Source organism: Marmota flaviventris, chromosome 5 (assembly GCF_047511675.1).
Source record: "Marmota flaviventris isolate mMarFla1 chromosome 5, mMarFla1.hap1, whole genome shotgun sequence".
NCBI lineage: Eukaryota > Metazoa > Chordata > Mammalia > Rodentia > Sciuridae > Marmota > Marmota flaviventris.
In genome coordinates, this window is record NC_092502.1 from 130,123,996 (window position 1) to 130,144,476 (window position 20,481).

The window sequence follows — 20,481 nt, forward strand, 5'->3', positions numbered from 1 at the left end:
AGATAATGACAGAGACTAACAATGTTTTCCACCAGGAAGTACCAGAGAACCAGGAGATAAGAAATTGTTCCTACGGTGAGGACATGGCTTCTATCTGAGCATGTAAATCTTGAGGGATATTAGTCACATTGCCAGAATTGTCAGGGATGTAAATGCAACATTCAGTTTTAATAATGGCACAAGTATCACCTTGAGCTGCAGCGAGGTCATCTAAAGCCATCCGTTTTTTTTTTTTTAATATTTATTTTTTAGTTATAGCTGGACACAATATCTTTATTTGTATGTGGTGCTGGGGAACAAACCCAGTGCCTCATGCATGGTAGGCAAGCACTCTACCTCTGAGCCACAGCCCCAATCCAAGCCATCTGGTTTTGTAAGATGGCCTAAGTGTTACTTCAGCGTTAAGGAGATACTTTCCTCAACCTCGTGGAGGGCAGTTTGAGTATAATTGTTTAAAGTCTCTACATGCCACATACATCTTCCAAACCAAGTAGTGGGATAAACAATGAAGCTAGATGATCATACCAAGGAAACACAGATTGTCCCGATCTATGTTTGAGATTGGGGAGGTTTGCTGGCTGTTTTATATTTGGGGTCCATCTCCCCTGCACCCAGGGGTACCCAATAGTACATATCCCTATCCAGCCTGGGGGAAGCCAGGGCCATAAGTTAGTTCCACATATCCATTGAGTCCCATTGGGTGCTGGCCAAATAATTTTAGGTCTAGAGAGCCAGTCAGTTCCAAACCAATCATTGGCTTGTAAAATTATAATTTGTTGGCATAGTGACTCTGGGTCCATCCTAATTCTCGAGTAGCATTAGGCCTCTTGTCATAGGTATGGTTTCATTGTTCCCAACAGATGGGGGTTTCTTGGTTTAAATGCCCAATAGTGGGATTGAGCCATGAATCTCCATTCCAAATTTAATAGTAACCATCTTGATATCTGTGACATGTTGATGGTGTGGATGGTGGAAGGCGAGAACAGAAACCCGGCAATTGGCGTCCAACAGTGGGCCGAAAGGTCTTTAAGCCGCTGGGACAAAAGCTACAAATGCTGGCTCCTAAGGGGACTCCAATTTAAATATTAAAGAAAGTTAGTGAAGTTGAAAGTTCTCTCCAGAAGTTAAGCATGCTTAGGATTGCAGAGTATTGTGGGCAGAATTGTAGAAAGTAAGTGAATTAGACAAAAGGAAAATCTGTGACGTTAAAATTTTTAATATTGGGGTATAATTGTAGAGACTCTAAATAAATATAGTTATTAAGATGATTGATGGGCCATGTTGTTGAGTTGAGTCCTCTCCATGGAAAGCGCACTTTTGTGGATTTTTTAAAATTGTTTTTATAAAAAAAAAATAAATAAATAAAAAATTGTTTTTATAAATCTTTATAAAAGATTTGGGGGAGGGGGCTAGGATTGTTGCTCAGCAGTAGAGTGCTTGCCTAGCATGGGCGGAACCTGAGTTCAATCCTTAGCATCACACAAAAAAAAAAGCTTAAAAAAAAGAGATTTTTTTGGCCTTTATGTTCTAGAAGTTTGCGCTAGGAGAGTGAGAAAAAGGGAGAGAAATTGTGATGTTTACCTGGAGAGAAATAAGTTTCAATTTTCTATTGTTTTTGTCAATACTCAGAAAGTATGTACGGACCTTTTTACTACAAGATTGTCCTATGAATCAGAATGGCTGTAACTCAGCTGCTGGGGACAAGAGACTTAACTGCGGCTGCTTGCTGCTCGCTATGGGGTCCTAGCCCCTGCGGCCAGCAGTGCTTTTTTTTTTTTTTTTTTCCAGCAGTGCTTTTAACCCTTGAATTACTTGACCTAAATGCCAAACACAGACTAACTTAAGATCTGATGGTAATGCTAGCGTTTGCTGCTAAAAAACCTTTGGAGCACCCACGTGCTACAGAAAAAAGTGCAGGATGTACACGAGCTGCAACCGCAGGTCGCAGAGACAGAGCAAGCTGCTACCACAGTAGGATCTTGGCCAGGCGGGGGAAAATGCAGACAAAATCAAACAAAATACAATCCGCTAGGAAAACTTGGGGAACTTTTGCCCCGACAATGGGCAGTGGACTCCATGTTGTTTGCATCACCATGGTAACCACGGGGTGCCTGGCTGGAAGAGCGGGCTTCCTGGTCCCACCTCCCACACTTTCACGGGCTTCCGATTGGTTCTTCCACAGTCACTCAGGACTTCTAGTCCCGCCTTCCAGCCACTAACCTGTACTACTGTGTTTCAGATTTCTACTGGAGCTGTTCAGAGCCTGTATTTTTAAGAATGCCTACCTATAAATGCTAACAAAAGAGATCTTTTTCAGACAAAATTTAATTCCACAGGTTTCTATGTTGCAGTCCTAAATTTAAGTTAGTTCTGAATTAAATAACCTGACTTTTCTCTATAGTTGTGTTACTAAATAATGTTCTATTGATTGAGAGATATCAAACATGCTTCTTTATATTTTACTTTAAATTTTGGAGGTAATGAGGATGCATTTGCTCGCCCTCGCCACAGGAACAAAGCCAGCAATGTTCCTGTGATGACCAAAAAATCCTTATTCTCATTCCTAACTATAAAAAATAAATATGTATACTCAAGGATCTTATTTCAGTTACATCAAGTGACTCACATAGAAGAGTGCACTCCTAGTTAAAAATAAATTAAAATGGATCCAAATATTTTAAGACCACATGGTTACATAAAGTTAATACAATTATAAGTTATGTTCTTATTCTTAAAATATATTTTTTAGATATTTAGATAACATATTTGTTAATCTATAAAATAATTAGCACATGCCTAATTGATTAGTTAATATATATTTGCCTAATTGTTTTTCTTCAACAGAAAACCCATAATTTATGTTTTATATTTACATTTATCAGATACTCTGCCTTTTCAGTTACAGATATTTGAGATAAATGTGTTTACTATAAATTTGCTTTTAAGTGAAAATACAATCTTCAAGTAGTTTCTAATTCTCAAAGTTACTATTCAAACTCATAAGATGATAAATAATTATAATTATGTCTACAAAATATCTAAGGATTTTAACTATATTTTCATTGATAATTCTTATCAAAGTACAATAATTTGTTTATAGATTCTAAGGTTTTCAGAAATTGTTCCAAAGTATAACCAAAAAAATTTTCTAAAAGAAAAAGATGCTTCAACAAAGAAAAAGCACACATGGATCCTAAAAAAGAAGAAAGAAATCATCTTTGGGTAAAACAAGGTCTTTATATTCATATTTCAATGATAAAAGTATTTTCCTAAGTAAAAAAGATTTTTATATTATTATCTAAACAAATGATGTAAAAAGTTAAAATGATTAAAAAAGAGATTTATATATACTAAACTAACTATAATTAATTTAAGGGTATTTCAGGCTATTTTCTAATTTAACTATACTAATGTGAGCTAAGATTTTGTCCATATTTTGACATGATAAGCACCTATTAAAATGTAAGTTTATTTCTTTAAAGAAAGATCCTTATTGCCTAATAATTCTTACTGTTTAAGACAAAGATTAATTTTGGTAAATAAATTCACATTGTTGATTAAACATTAAGTATATTTAACTACTAACTTAAATCCTGATTTTAACAATTGTCCTTAGAGACTAAAATTGATTGATTCTAAGACACTGAGATACTAATTTTTACATATTTTGTTTGTTAGATAATTATTAAATTTAAAAAAAAACCATTTTATTAAGACTAAGTTTCTCCAAATTAAAGTTATATATTAATTTTAAACAATAAAGGTTACAAACTTAAAAAAATTCATTGATATTATATAAGTTCTCTGACTAGATCTATTGTCCATAAAAAATACAGTAAGATTTATACACTGCTCCCTACACAAAAAATAACCTTAATCATATTTTTTAAAGGCAATTAAGAGATACCTATTTAAAGGATAATCTAAAATATAGAGATTTTGAGACCTTCTCTCAAAAAGATTGAGGATTCTTTCTAAATTGTTAGGATGGATCAAGTAGTCTATATTAAAAAATTTTAATAATCAATAAAAGGTAAATCTATTTTTTTTAAGAGAGAGAGAGAGAGAGAGAGAGAGAGAGAGAGAGAATTTTAATATATATTTTTTTTAGTTCTCGGTGGACACAACATCTTTGTATGTGGTGCTGAGGATTGAACCCGGGCTGCACACATGCCAGGCGAGTGCGCTACCACTTGAGCCACATCCCCAGCCCTATATTCTTAATCATTTAAATACTTGTACTATTACCTATTACTTAAACTAATAATACTATGATTTATGCCAAGCCTTTACTCAATTTTATTAAATAAGGAAAAGGGGGAATATAGGATCCCAGAGAGACACTAGATTTTACAAAATACTTTAAAAGTTTTTTCTTAAATTGTAATATTGAGAGTCTTAATGTTACTGAACATGATTCAGTAAACTAAATCAGATATCAAAGGAGAGTTTAAACCAGTCATCATTATAATGACTGAGAAACCTGGCACAGGAAGGTAAATTTCCAGCTACAGAGTTTATAGCCATGCAGCTTCACGAGCTTGTCAGGTAAATAAAAATTATGAAAAGACTTGTATGGACCCATTTCCCAGGTCCACCTTTAATGTGTCTTGCAGTGTGGACTGGAAAGTCCACCCATGAAACTAGATTAATTGTCCTAACTGTAATGGTCAGTTATACCTATATATTGATTCTATGGTAAACAGACTGTCTGGAAGTATCTTTTGAGAAAAAGACAGCATTGAAATAATGGATTGTTCCGCATCCGTATGGATGGCGGCTATGGACCAGATGTGAGTAACACCAATTAAGGGCCAGTTCTGTATGAGGGATCTCCTCTTCATCTGTCTCTCTCAGCTTTGTCACTATATTACTGTTTGTCTGTCTATGGCCTGTCTCCTTCCTTCCTGAATGCATCCCTACCAGCCCAGTGCTGTGAGCTGGGCCCTCCATGGAGAAGAAACCTGAGTTTGCTGAGCCTAGGGTAAATGCTGGTGTGGAGGCCACGGGGGCATTATCTATCAAGGAGACAGAGAGCCCTCTTGGGGACAATGCCATGCATACTCCACATCACCCTGTTTGGCCCCGGAGGATGGCTGGTTAGTCAATGACGGGTAAGATTCCTTAAGGGAGGGACAACCTAAGACAGGCACAGTCGCAGAGGGGCCATCAGGAGAAAATTTGGGGGCCAACAGAGATGAGGCAAAGAACCTCACCCTCCCACTGGTGCAAAGGCCTAATTCTTCTCCCCTTCTGAGAGAGGTCTCCTGCCCCATGGCTGCTTTGCTCCCCACATCCAGCTCAGATCAGAACCCTAGTGACAGAGACCTAGTCTGTGGGAAGCCATTCTCGCACGTGATTGGGCACCTCCAGAATTGGGTGTGAGGCGCTCTGCTAAACTGTGTCGGAGCTTTCCCCACCCTCTCCAGGTGTGAGAGCCTGTCCTTGTGGGGGTGTGAGTGACCACTGACCCTGACCTTGGAATGCTGCCCCCCTCGACCTTCATTGGATGAAATTTTCCCCTAAATTTCTTGTTCCCCAATAAAAGGCCACTCCCTGGCATTCTCTCTCTCTCTCTCTCTCTCTCCCTCTCTCTCTCTCTCTCCTGCTAGCCCTGAGTAAGCCTTGCTTGCCTGGTGGTTCCAGGTGAGAGCCGTTTTGGACCTGGTCATAGAAAAAGGTAATTGAGTCTGTGTATTTTATTTTGATCTCACTAGTTAACTTCTATGCCACGAACCTCTTTAATGAAACCAGCGTGCTGGTCGCCTGGAGGACTAGTCAACAGTGACTGCCTGCTCACCACAGCAGGAGACAAATGCAGCTACAGGAATGGGCCATGTCTGGATGCTTTTCTCTTTCTTGGTTCTCATTTTTTTTCTATGCTTTTCCTTTTCCTTTCTTTTCTCATCAGGATTCTCCTTTGACAATAAATTTAATAGAAGAGGAGAAAATGTTAAAAAAGCCTTCAGTTGCAACTAACAGCTAGGAGCATACAGAGTTTCCTCACAGTATGGTTACATTAGGCAGAAGATGATTGGCTTATGGATATTATCTTGCTAATGTATGCCGCAGTCCGGCTGCAGCAAAATAACCGGGCGGGGGGGGGGGGTGACAAACAACTTGTGTACATTGATACAGGAGTGGGAGCCGTTTATTGTAGGACAGGAGGGGTATATATACATTCCACACAGCTTATCTTAATTAACATAAACTAGATACAGCAGTCAACCAATAAGGAATCTCCACACTAATGGCTCGCTGGCATTACTTCACAAACCACTCCCTCTGCAAAATGCCAGGCGCCATCTTGACTTGTTTATAGACTCTAACAAATGTAGATTGTCAGGCACGACCCACTCAAACCCTGTAACAGTTGTGTACATTCCAAAAAGAAACTGAGCTACAGGACATTGACTTGAGGTTTTTCACCAGTCAGTTATCACCAGCTCCCATGACGAGGTAGCCAAATAGCTGAGCAACAAATTGACCACACCAGTGACAGAAACCTATGCTAGACAGCAGATAAAAAACCCAAGCCAGCCAATTATGCTGGACTTTAGTGACTAAGACTACATTTACCTTTATGGACAATTGTTGGAAAGATTATTAAAATAGATTTTTCCAAGGGTATTTGTATTACTGACAGACCTAATTAACTCCTTAAATATGAGAGTAAAGAGAAAAAATGATAAATATCCTGTAGCCTATAAAAATACAACTTATTGCCTCATTAATTATTGCCAGCTAATATTTCAGAACTATAATATGCTGAAGTTAATATTCAGGCTTTGAAACAGGTGTATGTCTATTAACCAGACCTACACAAACTGCTGGTCTCATAATCCCTAAAGTGACTACTTTAAATATTATTCCTTGCTTATTCAATTTTGGCCTTTGTGGCTATGTCTTAAAACCTACAATGTATGGATTTTCTTAATGTTTGACTTAAATTACATCCAACTTCCTTCATGGTCAGATAAGTGCTGATGGAAGGATGAGAACTAAGTAATGATGTTCTAGAAGACAATGTAATGAATAATGTGAGTGAGCCCTTTGCTCTATGGTTTATGGAGAGGCCTAAATGCCATGGCAATAAAATGTCTGTTACTATGGCCAAAAACAATGCATCCCAATAAAATTGGGAAAAGATTAAAAATCTTCTGATGAGTGTTTGGCAAGGTAATAATAATCCAGATTATTGTGTTAACTGTTATAAAGATAATATGTTTTCTACTAATTCTTTTTGTGTTTCAATAGCAGATTGTGATGACCTTGGACCAAGAGCCAAGTGACTGAAAGAAAATTTCCCAGTTACATTCTTTTTTTTTATATTAAGAAAGGGGGAATATGTGGGAGGCCAACCTTATGGGTGACTGAGTTACACTCCCCAGCTGGGTGCTGAGGCGCTCAGTCACAGAAATGGCTGTGTCTTGCTATAGCCCCAAGAGTGAAGCTATGCTCACCTGTTCCTTTGTAATATAACCCCTTGCCCTGTTTAGGATAGAATCTTCCATGGAAGTGCCTTGTGTGTGTCCCCTCCTCTTACTGTGCCCTTGGGTGTGGCCTACCCAGGTATCAGTCAACCTGATGACAGTGGACATCATGAAGATAGACTCAGCTCCCTGAAACCTGACCCATTGCCTCATTTGAATAGCTTCTCCTCAATAAAAGGGGTCAGTGCGTGCTCTCTCGCTCTCTCTTTCTGCGGACCCTTAAGGTCAGAGGAGCTGTCACAGCAACCCCAAAGAAAAAGGTATTTGTGTCTCTTGTGTGCTTATTTCGTGCAGCCCAGTTAGCCTAATTTAACTAGAGTGACTCCTGAGCCTTTTAGTCACGAGAACAGAAACCCGGCAGAGGATATTGTCTCTGATGTGGAAAGACAGAAGGATCTTTTAAGACTATTTTGATTGGAACTGCACTTTTTGCCCGTTCAATTTTGCCTTCAGTAGCCCACACTTCAGGGTTTATATCACATTCTAATAAAGGCAAACATAATGGTCCTTGCAGTCTGAAATTCATTGTAATGGATGTCTGAAGTTTTGAAAGTAAGTCTCTTCCCAATGAAGGGGTAGGACATTCTGGGACTATCAGAAATGCATGAGAAAACATCATCCCGTCCCACTCACAACTCAGTGGAGGAGTAAACTTTCTGGTAATAGGCCATCCAGACACTCCTTGTACCGTTATAGTATTAGAGGACAGAGTTCTGGGGTAAGAAGTGAGCACAGAATAACTGGCACCAGTGTCTAAGAGGAAGTTGACCTCTTGGCTTTCTATGGAGAAGCATACCTGGGGCTCACATGCAGTGATAGGAGTTACGGGAGCCAGAATTGAGCCCGGGCTCCGTCAGGCTGTGTGGAGGAGTCTGGCTTCAAGGACCTACCCCCTGAGGACAGTCACTCTTCTAGTGTTTGCCTTGACATTTAGGGAAGGGCTTTTGGGGTGGTCACTTGGCTATTGGGCAATCCCGTTTGAAATGTCCTTTCTCTCCGCAATGGAAACAAGTTCCTTTTGTGGATTGAGGAGCATTTCATTTTCCTCCTTTTTCACCCTGGGAGCTTACTCCTCTAAGAGTGAATACAAGCACTTCAGTCCTTTATCTGTCTTTGAGCTCTTTCTCCTTCTTTTCCTCTTGATCTCTATTATAAAAAACGGAAGTAGCAAGTTGGAGGATGTTTTGTTTTTTTTTTAAGTGTTGGCAATTTTTATTTCCATTATATAAAAAATAAAATGTTTGAATACAAATAGAAGACAACAAGAATAGTAACAGTATTAGTAAAAATGATAGGATTATGAGGGTTTTTTAAAATCTCATTCTGTGATTTAAAAAAAAAAAAATTATAGGGCTAGAAGGAAGCTCAGTGGTGGAGCACTTACCTAGCATGCACAAGGTCCTAGGATCAAAAAAAAATTTTTTCTATTATAAACATTTTAATTTTATAATCAGGAAAGAAAAACCAATGTTTTATTTAAAGCTGAAAATTTCTGTTAATATTTCTAACATTTTATAAAACATCTTTTGTTGACATTCTGCTAATGATACCACCCAATAATGTCCCAATCTTTTCTTCTTGTGAAGACACTTTATATATCTTTTTGACTTCAGAAATATTCGTTATTTCAGGAAGATTTTTCAGAGAAATCTGGTCACCTTCTACTTGAGATATTAGGTATTTTTGATTTACTTGTTTTTCTCCCTCTTCAACGTAAACAATTAAAATTGAAGTATTATCTGCTGAGATACCAATTTTTTTCAAAGCCTCTGAAATATTGTTGTTTGGGGAAAGGTTGAAAATAATTTCAGTAGACAGAGTTCTCGTCTTCATTTTTCCCAGTTTGTAGAGGTGAACTGCTTTATTTGCTGCCACAAGTATCTGAAAAGGATCAACAATCACTGAAGGATTTATCAATGCACCATCAATGGTGCCTTCCATGGCCTTTTTTCTCAAGTCTCCAGCATTTTTTACATCTTTAAATAACAGAAGAGTCACTCTGCATTCAGGAAATAGGTCCAGCTGATATGTTAACTGCATTTCATAGATAAACAGGATTGTATGCACAAAACCAACTGGTCCTGGTCCGACTGGAAAGATCTGGAGGACGTTATCTAAAGATTAATCGGGGCCATATGCCAATTTTTGTAACTTCCTCCGAATGTCTGGGGCTGACTGAGTGATAAATTTGTTCTTTAAAAGTAGTTGGCCCTCTGTGGACTCAGGATCCACAGTGGTGTGTTTTCTCATTGCCTCCCTGAGTTTCTCCATGAAAATAGCAGGGCTTTCCTGGGGGCGCTGAATAATTTCTGAAACCTTAGAATAGTTAATGGGCTTTTGCTTGATTCGCCTGAGGGCCTCAAGGACCAACATTTGAAAATGTCTAATTTTCCAAGTATCATCATTTGGGTTCATCATTTGGGTCCTGGTCAGGATCGTTTCTGGGAACTGCCTGTGTTCCAGATGGATAATTGGGTTTGCTCCTAGTCTGTGCTGTTGGGGCAAGAGCAAGGTGTAGGTCATCCCCAAATTCTTCAGCTGCTTTTAGGGCTGCTTCCTTCTCATTGGAAGTCAAAGTCTGGTTGAGTAATAGCATAATCTTTCCAGGTGAGATCAAACACCTGGGATAAGTTTTGAAATACCTCAATATATTTATCTGGGTCCTCCAAAAATCTCCCTAAGTCTATTTTTATCTGCCTTAGGACTTGAAGGGAGAAGAGGGTATGTACTTGGATTGGTCCAAACTCTCCTCCTAGCATCTCCTGGAGAGGTAATATATTTGATCTGTCTATTGGGGCAGATGTAGAGAGGCCAGGGTAGAGGCCAGGGTATGGGGGACAGGAGGGCCACTGCTGCACATCAACAGGAGATGGAGATTGTGTGGGTCCTCCTCATCCTTTCTCCTCAGGAGGTGATTCTTTAAGATTTTCTCTCTTCATGGCAGATATCATAGCTAAGTCTACTTTACATTGTTGGCATAATTTGGGGTTTTCCCTTAGGGCAAAGGAAACCTGGACATATGGCACCTCACACCATTTCCCTTCCCTTTTGCAAAATTTATCAAGCTGTAAATTTGTATTAAAATTGATACTTACCTCCGGTGGCCAGGGTTCTTTATCAGGGAGTTTGTATTGAGGCCAGGCCTGGCGGCAGAAGTAAATGAGGCGCTTTTTCTTGAGTGTCTATGGGTCAAATTTCTCCCAATTTTTCAATATGCAGGTTAGTGGTGGACCTAGCCTATTGGAGAGAGAAGCTCCCATCTGAGTGAGAAGAGAAAAAACAGGACTCAGGCACCCACGCTGGAGAAAACTGTTCTCATTAGGAACGTCTCCCTAAGCTTGAGCTTCCTTATGGTCCAGAAAACCTGTCTCTCACCTTGCTTTGCCAAGGGTGTTTCTGGTCCCCTTTGGCAAAGTGCTAGATTCCCAGTGTGCCCTGTGCCAGAGACTCTGGGAGGATTCAGACTTAAGGGCATTACTGCCTTCTTCCCTGCCACTATAAAACCCACAGCAAAAGAGAATCGCCTACTCTTCTTGTGGCCTTTTTGCCCCAAAGACTCAAGGAATCTCCTGGGGATGAGGGATATCACTGGTTGTAAGGAATATGGCACTTTCTATCAGAGGGACTCCCAGAAGAGTTGATTCTAAAAATGCCTCCCTCTGGCAGCTTAAAGAGAACACAGAACATTTTAAACATCGGAGCAGTAATGGGAAATTTTAACACAGACTAGTGAAAGTTACCTATGCGCATGAGGGGAACCTGGGCACCTTTTTACTAATTATCCTATATCTTTCTCAGTCCTACAACCTGAATTGCTAGTGTTTCTGACCCGCGAAGGAAGGGGAGCATCCAGGAGGGAATGGATGTGGGGTTGGGAGTGTTGCCCAGCCCATATACAGGCAAATGTAATTGGGGCTTTCCCCCAGTGCCATTCATCTACCGATCACCTTAGATACACCTTAAGGCAGTCAGGAGGGGGTTCAAGAGAAAGGAACCTTAGGAATCCTTTTGAGTGTAGCCCAAACCGGAATTCTGCAGGTGTCCCAAACTCCTTCCTCCACCTCCACACATCCAAAGCAGATGGAATTAGGGACACTGTGTACTCACGCCAATTGTTCTCCAGGCCCAGACAGAAAAGTGGGAAGTGGCTTTGGCAGAACCCAACATGCCTGCTCTGTATGGAACAGGTGATTGAGAGCTTCCTAGGCCGGGAAACCTCTCACCCAAGTCTTGAAGAGTGGCAGCTGCACTAGTTGCATTTAAGTAGCCGTCCAGTGCCCACATCACCCTCCAGAAAGAAAGAGAGAAAGATGCACCTCAGACAGACGTGGGGTGCATGGAGAGGGTTCCAGCGGCAAAGGGGGCCCAGGTGTGGGACAGGTCTGTGTTTCCCATAGGGAGCCTTCAGGGCGCAGAAGCCAGCCAATTCCACTCCTCTGCCCCAGGTAAGTAGATCCTCAGAGACAGGACCAAAGGAGTATCGAAGGAAGGCACTGTGAATGGATCTTTTGCTTAGGGAATTGGGTGTCGGTCAGGGGGAGCCAGGACCCATTTGAGGAGCCCAGGCTAGGGAGAAGCAGGGGGAGGGTCGGGTCTGTGAAGTGCCAGGATACCACAGTACAAGGGGAACTGAGGGGAGGCACAGCAGGGGCTCGAAAATGGAGCCTGAAATCAAGGGACAGGGACAGGGTCTTCGAGAAGAACGGCCAGGGGTTCCAGCAAGGAACCGGGCCCAGGAATGGAGAGCCAAGTGCCTTGACCCTGGACAGGGTTGCATAAAAAGGGACAGGACTGGGAAGGGGAGGGAGGGGAGAAAGGTAAGTGGGTAGCACCGGGATTGGAGGGCTCAAGGGCTAGGTACACTGCTGGGTGTCAGGGTTGGAGACGTAGGCTCCGCTGAGGGAGGCCAAAGGGCACAGACATGTGGCAGGGCTACATTTTCCCAAAGGGAGCCCACAGGGACAAAAAACAGGTCTAGTTCCCTGGCCCTGGTGAGAATCCTGGGGAAAGAGTCAGGAAAAGAGTCCTGGAAGGGACAGGGATGAGAGGAAGGCCAAAGAAAGGCACAGCGTGAAGGGCCACAGGATGGGTGTTGGTGGGGTAAGCGCCAGGACCCCAGCAAGGAGCCCAGGCTAGGGACCTAGAGGAGGGCCCAGGCCATGGAGGTGCAGGAAAGGTTGGGGCCAGGTAGGAGGGCATCACTAGGGTTCTGCAGTCCAGGGAAGCCAAGGAGAGCAGGGAAGCACTCCAAGCAAGGGGCCCGCAGTTCAAGCCCAGGGGTGCACAGAGCAAGAAGGGCCACCAGAGGGTCAAGTAAGGAGCCAGGCCAGGGAATGGAGAGCCAAGGGCCAGCGTGTGGGCAGGGGGCTCAGGACAGTGGACAGGGCTGGGGAAGGAAGGCAGGGGATTCAGCAGGGGGGAGCCAGGCTCGAGTGCCAGTGCCACTGCCAGGTGTCATGGTTCTGGGAGCAGGACCAAGGGCCCAGGGAGACCATGGGTCCCAGGTGAGGGGCAGGACTCTGTTTCCCACCAGGTGTCCTGGCCCAGATGAGAATCAAGGGGGTCCTGGCAAGGGACAAGTTACAGGAGGACGGTGATGGGAAAGCATTGCACAGGGTTGTGGTGGGTGCGGAGAGGGGCAAGAGCCAGGACCCAAGCAAGGATTCCAGGCAAAGGACCAACTTGACCAAAGAGGAAAGGAACCCAAGGAGCAGGAGGCCTGTTTTCCAGGGGAAAGCTCTAGGGAAAGGAGAGGAAGGGGCGGTGGTAGGATGAGGAGACAGAGGGTGGTGAAAAGGGCAAGGAGGGGAGCGCACTAGGATGCCCAAGCAAGGGGCCTCCAGGTCAGACCCGACACCAAGAGACTCTATGAGAAGCCACTTGACCCAAAGAATGCCATCAGGGGCTCAGATGAGTGGCCAGGCCTGGAGATTGGAGCATGAACAGTCAGGGTTACGAGGGCCAGGTTGGGGTAGGGGCAGCATGCAAGGCTAGAGGGCATGGGATGGAAGGGAGGGGATTGGGCGGGCAAGGTCGGCACTAGGCCTTCAGGGGGCAGAGGCCAGCCAATTCCACTCCGCAGCCCCAGGTGAGTAGATCCTTAGAGACCTGGACCAAAGGAGGGCACTGTGAGGGGATACCTTTTGTCCAGAATTGGGGGGGTTGATGGGGAGCCAGGACCCATTCTTGGAGCCCAGTCTAGGGAGAAGCAGTGGGAGGGAAGAGTCCAGGCAGTGCCAGGATACCACAGTACTGTTGTTGGGACAAATGAGGCAAGGCACCGAACATAGCAGGAAACAGTTTTATTTGGCTGCAGCCAGGCTCAGAGGGCATAGCTTTTTCTGTAATCAATCAACCCCATGAACCCCGAGTTCAGATAGTTTCAGAATTTTATATCCAGCATGTAAGGGGAGGGGCTCAGAAGTTCACATAAAACAGCTTTTTCTTGCACTGTTTTGGGCAAGTTACCTCTTCAAGGACAACACCTGAGAAGGGGAGAGCTCCTTTTCCATTTTTTTCCTCTCCCTGCCAGTTGTTACCATGGAGCCCAGTTGGTAACTTATCTTAAAAATGTAGATATCTCTGTGAAGCCCAGCTCAATGCCAGTGGCATTGTTTGCACATTTCTAGAAACTACTATGTTTGTGAAAAACTAGTAAGAGGGCGACAGGAAAAGAGGAAGTTTATCTACATTGAACTCTTTTGTTAACAGTCCTAAAAACAGCCATGGTGAAGATTTCTGGAGAAACCAGGTTAAGAATTTTCTGTGGAAGATTAACATTAAACAGGGATGAGAGGTGGGAGGGAAAGGGAGAGAAGGGAAATTGCATGGAAATGGAAGGAGACCCTCATTGTTATACAAAATTACATATAAGAGGAAGTGAGGGGAAAGGGAAAAAAAAACAAGAGAGAGAAATGAATTACAGTAGATGGGGTAGAGAGAGAAGATGGGAGGGGAGGGGAGGGGAGGGGAGGGGGGATAGGAGAGGATAGGAAAGACAGCAGAATACAACAGACAATAGTATGGCAGTATGTAAAAACGTGGATGTGTAACCGATGTGATTCTGCAATCTGTATATGGGGTAAAAATGGGAGTTCATAACCCACTTGAATCAAAGTGTGAAATATGATATATCAAGAACTATGTAATGTTTTGAACAACTAATAATAAAAATAATAATAAAATAAAATAGAAGGTGAAAAAAAAAAGAATTTTCTCTGGAGAAAGGGGGTGCCACTTCAATACAAGGAGAAGAGAGGGGAGGCCCAGGAGTGGGCACAATAAAGGGGCTTGAAGTCAAGGGAAAGGGACAGGGTCCTGAAGAAGGGCAGCCTCGAGCAAGGAGCCAGGCCCAGGAATGGAGAGTGAAGTATGTTGGCCCTGGCAGGGGTCCCATGAAAACAGACAGGGCTAGGGAGGGGAGGGAGGGGAGGGAGGGGAGTGGGTGGCACAAGGAGAGGAGGCTCAAGGCCCAGGTCCACTGATGGGTGTCAGGTTTGGGGTACAGGGCCTGGGCTGAGGGAGGCCAAAGGTCCAGAAAAAGGGGAAGGGCTACATTTTCCCAAAGAGAGCCCGCAGGTCCAAAAGTCCAGGTCCAGTCCCCTGGCCCAGGTGAGCATCCTGGTAAAGGGATCAGGAAAAGGGGCGTGGCAGGGACAGAGACAGAGGCCCCAAGGAGGGCACAGCAGGAAGTGCCAGAGGACGCCTGTTGGTGGGTTGGGAGCCAGGACCCCAGCAAGGATACCTAGGGACCTAGAGGTGGGCCCCATCCTGAAAGAGCAGGGAAGGTCTGGGCTGGGCAGGTGGGCCGCACTAGGGTTCTGTGATGCAGGGTAGCCAAGGGGAGCAAGGAAGCATCCCAAGCAATGGGCCTGCAGTCCAAGTCCAGGGATGCACAGAGCAAGAAGGACCACCATTGACTCAAGTGAGGAGACAGGCCAAGGAATGGAGAGACAAGGGCCAGGGCTGCGGCAGGGGGCTCAGGAAAGTGGAAATGGCTGAGGAGGGAAGGCAGGGGATCCGACAGTGGGGAGGCAGGCTCCAGGCCCAGGGCCCCTGCCAGGTATCAGGGTTCTGGGTGCAGGACCAAGGGCCCAGGGAGAGCAAGGGGCCCAGTCGAGGGGCAAGGCTCTCTTTCCCATGAGGTGCCCTGGCCCAGATGAGAATCAAGGGTTAGGGACAGGCCAAGGGGGCCTGACAAGGGATGGGGGCTAGGAGGAGGGCAATGGGAGGTCATGGTGTGGGGTCTCGGTGGGTGCGGAGAGGGGCAAGAGCCAGGACCCAAGCCAGGATCCCAGACAAGTGACCGATCCCACCAACAGAGCATTAGAAACCCAAGAAGCAGGAGGCCAGCACTCCGGGGGAAAGCGCTCTTGGAAGGAGAGGAAGGGTTGGCGCTAGGATGTGGAGACAGAGGGCAGTACAAAGGGCACCCAGTGGAGCCCACTAAGGGGCTCCAGCAAGGGGATCCCAGGTCATACCCTATATGTAGTGACACATCATGATGCCGAGCAACACGAGGAACACGGTTCAGAGCTCAGGTAAGCAGCCAGGCCCTGAAACTGGAGCGCGAAATGTCAGGGTTAAGGAGGGCTAGGTTGGGGTAGGGGCAACATACAAGGCTAGATGGTAGGGGAAGGAAGGGAGAAGATTGTGCAAGGCAAGGTCAGTGGAAGGCCCAGGTCCACTGCCAGGTGTCAATGTTTGGAAGGCGAAGGGGGCCCAGGCGAGGGGCAGGGCTGTATTTCCCATAGGGAGTCTTCAGGGTGCAGAGGTCAGTCAATTCCACTCCTCTGCCCCAGGTGATTAGAACCTCACAGAGAGACAGGGACCAAAGGAAGGCCACAGGAGAGCTCTGTAAGGGGATACCTTGCATTAGGAATTGGGGGCAAGGGTCCGTGGGGAGCCAGAACCCTTTTGAGGAGCCCAGGCTAGGGAGAAACAGGGGGAGGGGAGGGTCCTGGGCTCCTTGATTGTGTCCTTGCTTCCCACCAACACCCCCCACGTCCGGAAGAAATGGACGGAGGCCAGGAGGAGTGCGATGGAAGGGCACGGTGGGGGGTCACGGTGGGTGCAGAGAGGGACAAGAGCCAGGACCCAACCAAGGAGCCCAGGCAAGGGACTGAGCCAACAAAAGATATTTGGGACCCAATGATCATGAGGCCTGCGCTCCAGGAAAAAAGCACGAGGGGAAGGAGAGGAAGCTGTGTCGCTAAGATGAGGAGAGAGAGGGTGGCACAAAGGGCACAGAGGGGAGCAGGATAGGGGGCCAAAGCAAGGGGACCCCAGGTCAGACCCCACACAAAGAGACGCCACTCAAAGTAACAAGACACAAGGAATGCAGTAAGGGGCTCAGGCCGGCAGCCAGGCCTGGGGACTGTGGGGAAAAGGGTCAAGGTGTGGGAGGGCTGGGTTGGCTTCTGGGCAGCTTGCAAGGCTAGAGGGCAGGGGAGGGAAGGCAGCGGATTGCCCAGGGCAAGGTTATCACTAGGCCCATGTCCACTGCCAGGTGTCAAGGTTGGGCTGCAAAGGGGCCCAGGTGAGGGGCAGGGCTGTGTTTCCCATAGGGAGCCTTCAGGGCCCAGAGGCCAGGCAATTTCACTCCTCTGCCCCAGGTGAGTAGATCCTCAGAGAGGGACCAGGACCAAAGAGAACCAAAGGAGGGCACTGTGAGGGATACCTTTGTTCTGGGAATGGGAGGTGTGGGTGGGGAGCCAGCACCCATTGGAGGAGCCCAGGCTAGAGAGAAGCAGGGGGAGAGGAGGGTCTTGGAAATGCCAAAATACCACAGTACAAGGGGAACAGAGGGAGGCACAGGAGGAGCACCGAGCAACAGGCCTGAAATCAAGGGACGGCCACAGGGTCCTCGAGAAAGGCGGCCAGGGGTTCCAGCAAGGAGCCAGAACCAAGAATGGAGAACCAAGTGCAAGGACCCAGTCCTGGGTCCCATGAAAACAGACAGGGCTGGGGAGGGGAGAAAGGGGAGTTATTGGCACAGGGAGAGCAGGGCTCAAGGCCAGGGTTCACTGCTGGGTGTCAGGATTGAGGAGCAGGGGTCGGGCAGAGGGAGGCCAAAGGGCCAGGCATGGGGCATGGCTACCTTTCCTCAAAGGGAGCCCGCAGGGCCAAATGCCCAGTTCCAGACTCCTGGCCCTGGTGAGCATCCTGGGAAAGGGATCTGGAAAAAGGGCTCAGCAGGGACAGGGACAAGAGGAGGGCAGATGGAGGGCACAGCGTGAAAGGCCAGAGGAAGGGTGTTGGTGGGGTGAGGGCCAGAACCCCAGAAAGGAGCCCAGGCTAGAGATCTAGAGGAGAGCCCAGGCCAGGGGAGAGCAGGGAAGGGCAGGGCCAGGCAGGAAGGTGGCACTAGGGTTCTGAGGTGCAGGGAAGCCAAGGGGAGCAGGGAAGTGGCCCCAGCGAGGCCCACAGTCCAAGCCCAGGGAAGCATGGAGCAAGAAGTGCCCCCAGAGGCCCAAGAGAGGAGCCAGACCAGGGAATGGAGAGCCAAGGGCCAGCGCTGGGGCAGGGGGCTCAGGAGAGTGGATAGGGCTGGAGAGGGAAGGCAGGGGTTCCAGCAGTGGGGAGGCAGGCTCAAGGCCCAGTCCCACTGCTAGGTGTCAGGTTTCCCGGTGCAACTCCAAGGGCCCAGGGAGAGCAAGGGCCCCAGGCGAGGGGCAGGGCTCTGTTACCCATAAGGCGCCCTGGCTCAGATGAGAATCAAGGGCCAAAGACAAGGCCAAGGGGGCCTGGCAAGGGACGCCGGCCAGGAGGAGTGCGATGGAAGGGAACAGTAGGGGGTGGCGGTGGGTGTTGGGAGGGGCAAGAGCCAGGACCCAATCAAGGAGCCCAGGCAAGGGACTGGCTCCACCAAAAGATATTAGAGACCCAATGATCAGGAGGCCCCTGCTCCAGGAAAAAGCACTAGGGGAAGGAGAAAAAGGGGCGTTGCTAGGATGAGGAGACAGCGGGAGGCGCAAAGGGCACAGAGGGGAATGGCGCTACGGGGGGCCAAAGCAAGGGGCCTCCAGGTCAGATTCAATACAAAGAAACACCAGACAAAGCAAAGCGACACAAGACATGCGGTAAGGGGCTCAGGCCAACAGCCAGGCCTGGGGACTAAGGGTCAGGGTGAGGGAGGGCTGGGTTGGCTTCCGGGTGTCTTGCAAGGCTAGAGGGCAGGGGAGGGAATGCAGCGGTTAGCCCAGGGCAAGGTCATCACTAGGCCCACTTCCACTTCCAGGTGTCAAGTTTGGGCAGCGAAGGGGGCCCAGGTGAGGGGCAGGGCTGAGTTTCCCATAGGAGCCTTCAGGGCCCAGAGGCCAGGCAATTGCACTCCTCTGCCCCAGTTGAGTAGATCCTCACAGAGAGACCAGACCAAAGGAGGGCCAAAGGAGGACTGTGAGAGATACTTTTGATCCTAGATTGGGGAAGTGTCGGTGGGGAGCCAGCATTCATTGGAAGAGCCCAGGCTAGGGAGGTGCAGAAGGAGGGGAGGTTCCGGGCAATGCCAAAATACCACAGTATAAAGGGAACAGAGGGGAGGCACAGGAGAAGGGCCGAGCAAGGGGCCGGATATCAAGGGACAGGAACAGGGTTCTCCAAAAAGGCGGCTGGGGGCTCTGGCAAGGAGCCAGGCCCAAGAATGGAGAGCCAAGTGCCAGGACCCGGAAAGTAAGGGGTCACTATGGGTGTAAGGTTTGAGGAGCAGGGTCCAGGCCGAGAGATGCCAAAGGGCCCAGGCAAAAGGCATAGCTACCTTTTCCCAATAGGAGCCCGCAGGGCCAAACGCCCAGTTCTAGGCCCCTAGCCCTGTTGAGCATCCTGGGAAAGAGATCTAGAAAAGGGGCCCAGCAGGGACAGGGACAACAGGAAGGCCAAAGGAAGGCACAGCGTGAAGGGCCAGAGGAAGGGTGTTGGTGAGGTGAGGGCCAGGACCCCAGGAAGGAGCCCAGGCTAGGGACCTAGAAGAGGGCCCAGGCCAGGGGACAGCAGGGAAGGGCAGGGCTGGGAAGGTGGGGCTGCACTAGGGTATTAAAATTCAGGGAAGCCAAGGGGAGGAGGCAAGCAGCCCCAGCGAGGGGCCCTCAGACCAAGCCCAGAAAATCATGGAGCAAGAAGGGCCACCAGAGGCCCAATCGAGGAGGCAGGACAGGGAACGAAGAGCAAAGGGCCAGGGCTTGAGCAGGGGGCTCAGGACAGTGGACAAGACTCGGGAGGGAATGCAGGGGATCCAGCAGGGGGCAATCAGGCTCCAGGCCAGGGCCACCTCGAGGTGTCAGGGTTCCTGGTGCAGGACCAAGCACCCAAGGAGAGCAAGGGCCCTAGGCGAGGGGCAGGGCTATGTTTCCCATAAGGCGCCCTGGCTCAGATGAGAATTCAGGGCCAGGGATGTGTCAAAGGACACCTGGCAAGGGAAGGCGGCCAGGAGGAGGGCAATGGGAGGGGACGGCGGGGGATCGGGGTGGCTGCACAGAGGGGCGTGAGCCAGGACCCAAGCCAGGTGCCCAGGCAAGGAACCCACCCGACCCATGGTGATGAGAGACCCAAGGAGCAGGAGACCCATGACTGCCAAGAGAAAGCGTGAGGGAAAGGGGAGAAAGGGGCTGCAGGAGGACCAGGAGACCCAGGATAGCGCAAGGGGCACCTAGCATAAATAGCCCGCTGGCGGGCCCAAGCAAAGGGCCCCCAGGTCAGACCCAACACGAAGAGACTCCATGCTATGCCAAGGGATATGAGGAATGTGGTCAGGAGCTCAAGTGAGTGCCCAGGCCCTGGGACTGGAGCACAAAGGGTCAGGGTGAGGGAGGGCTGGGTTGGGGTAGGGGCAGCATGCAAGGCGAGAGGGCAGGGGAAGGAAGGGAGGGGATCCCTCAGGGCTGGGTTGGAGCAAGTCCCACGTTAAGTGCCAGGCCTCATGTTTCAGGCGGTGAAGGGGACTCAGGTGAGTGACAGGGCTCTGTTTTCTATACGGACCATTAAGGGCGGATAG

The 20,481-nt window shown here is 47.6% G+C and overlaps 1 protein-coding gene across 1 annotated transcript; it reads right to left on the minus strand.

Moving 5' to 3' along the window:
• Positions 1-8,971: 8,971 nt before the first annotated feature.
• LOC114107096 (EKC/KEOPS complex subunit TPRKB) lies at positions 8,972-9,533 on the minus strand. The gene has a single exon (XM_027954411.2). It carries the CDS (start codon positions 9,531-9,533, stop codon positions 9,006-9,008), a length of 528 nt encoding a protein of 175 aa, XP_027810212.2. The 3' UTR covers positions 8,972-9,005.
• Between the last annotated feature and the right edge of the window lie 10,948 nt (positions 9,534-20,481).

Bases quoted from the DNA above. Each gene is read 5' to 3' on its own strand.
- LOC114107096 (XM_027954411.2), bottom strand. From the start codon at position 9,533: ATGCAGTTAACATATCAGCTGGACCTATTTCCTGAATGCAGAGTGACT.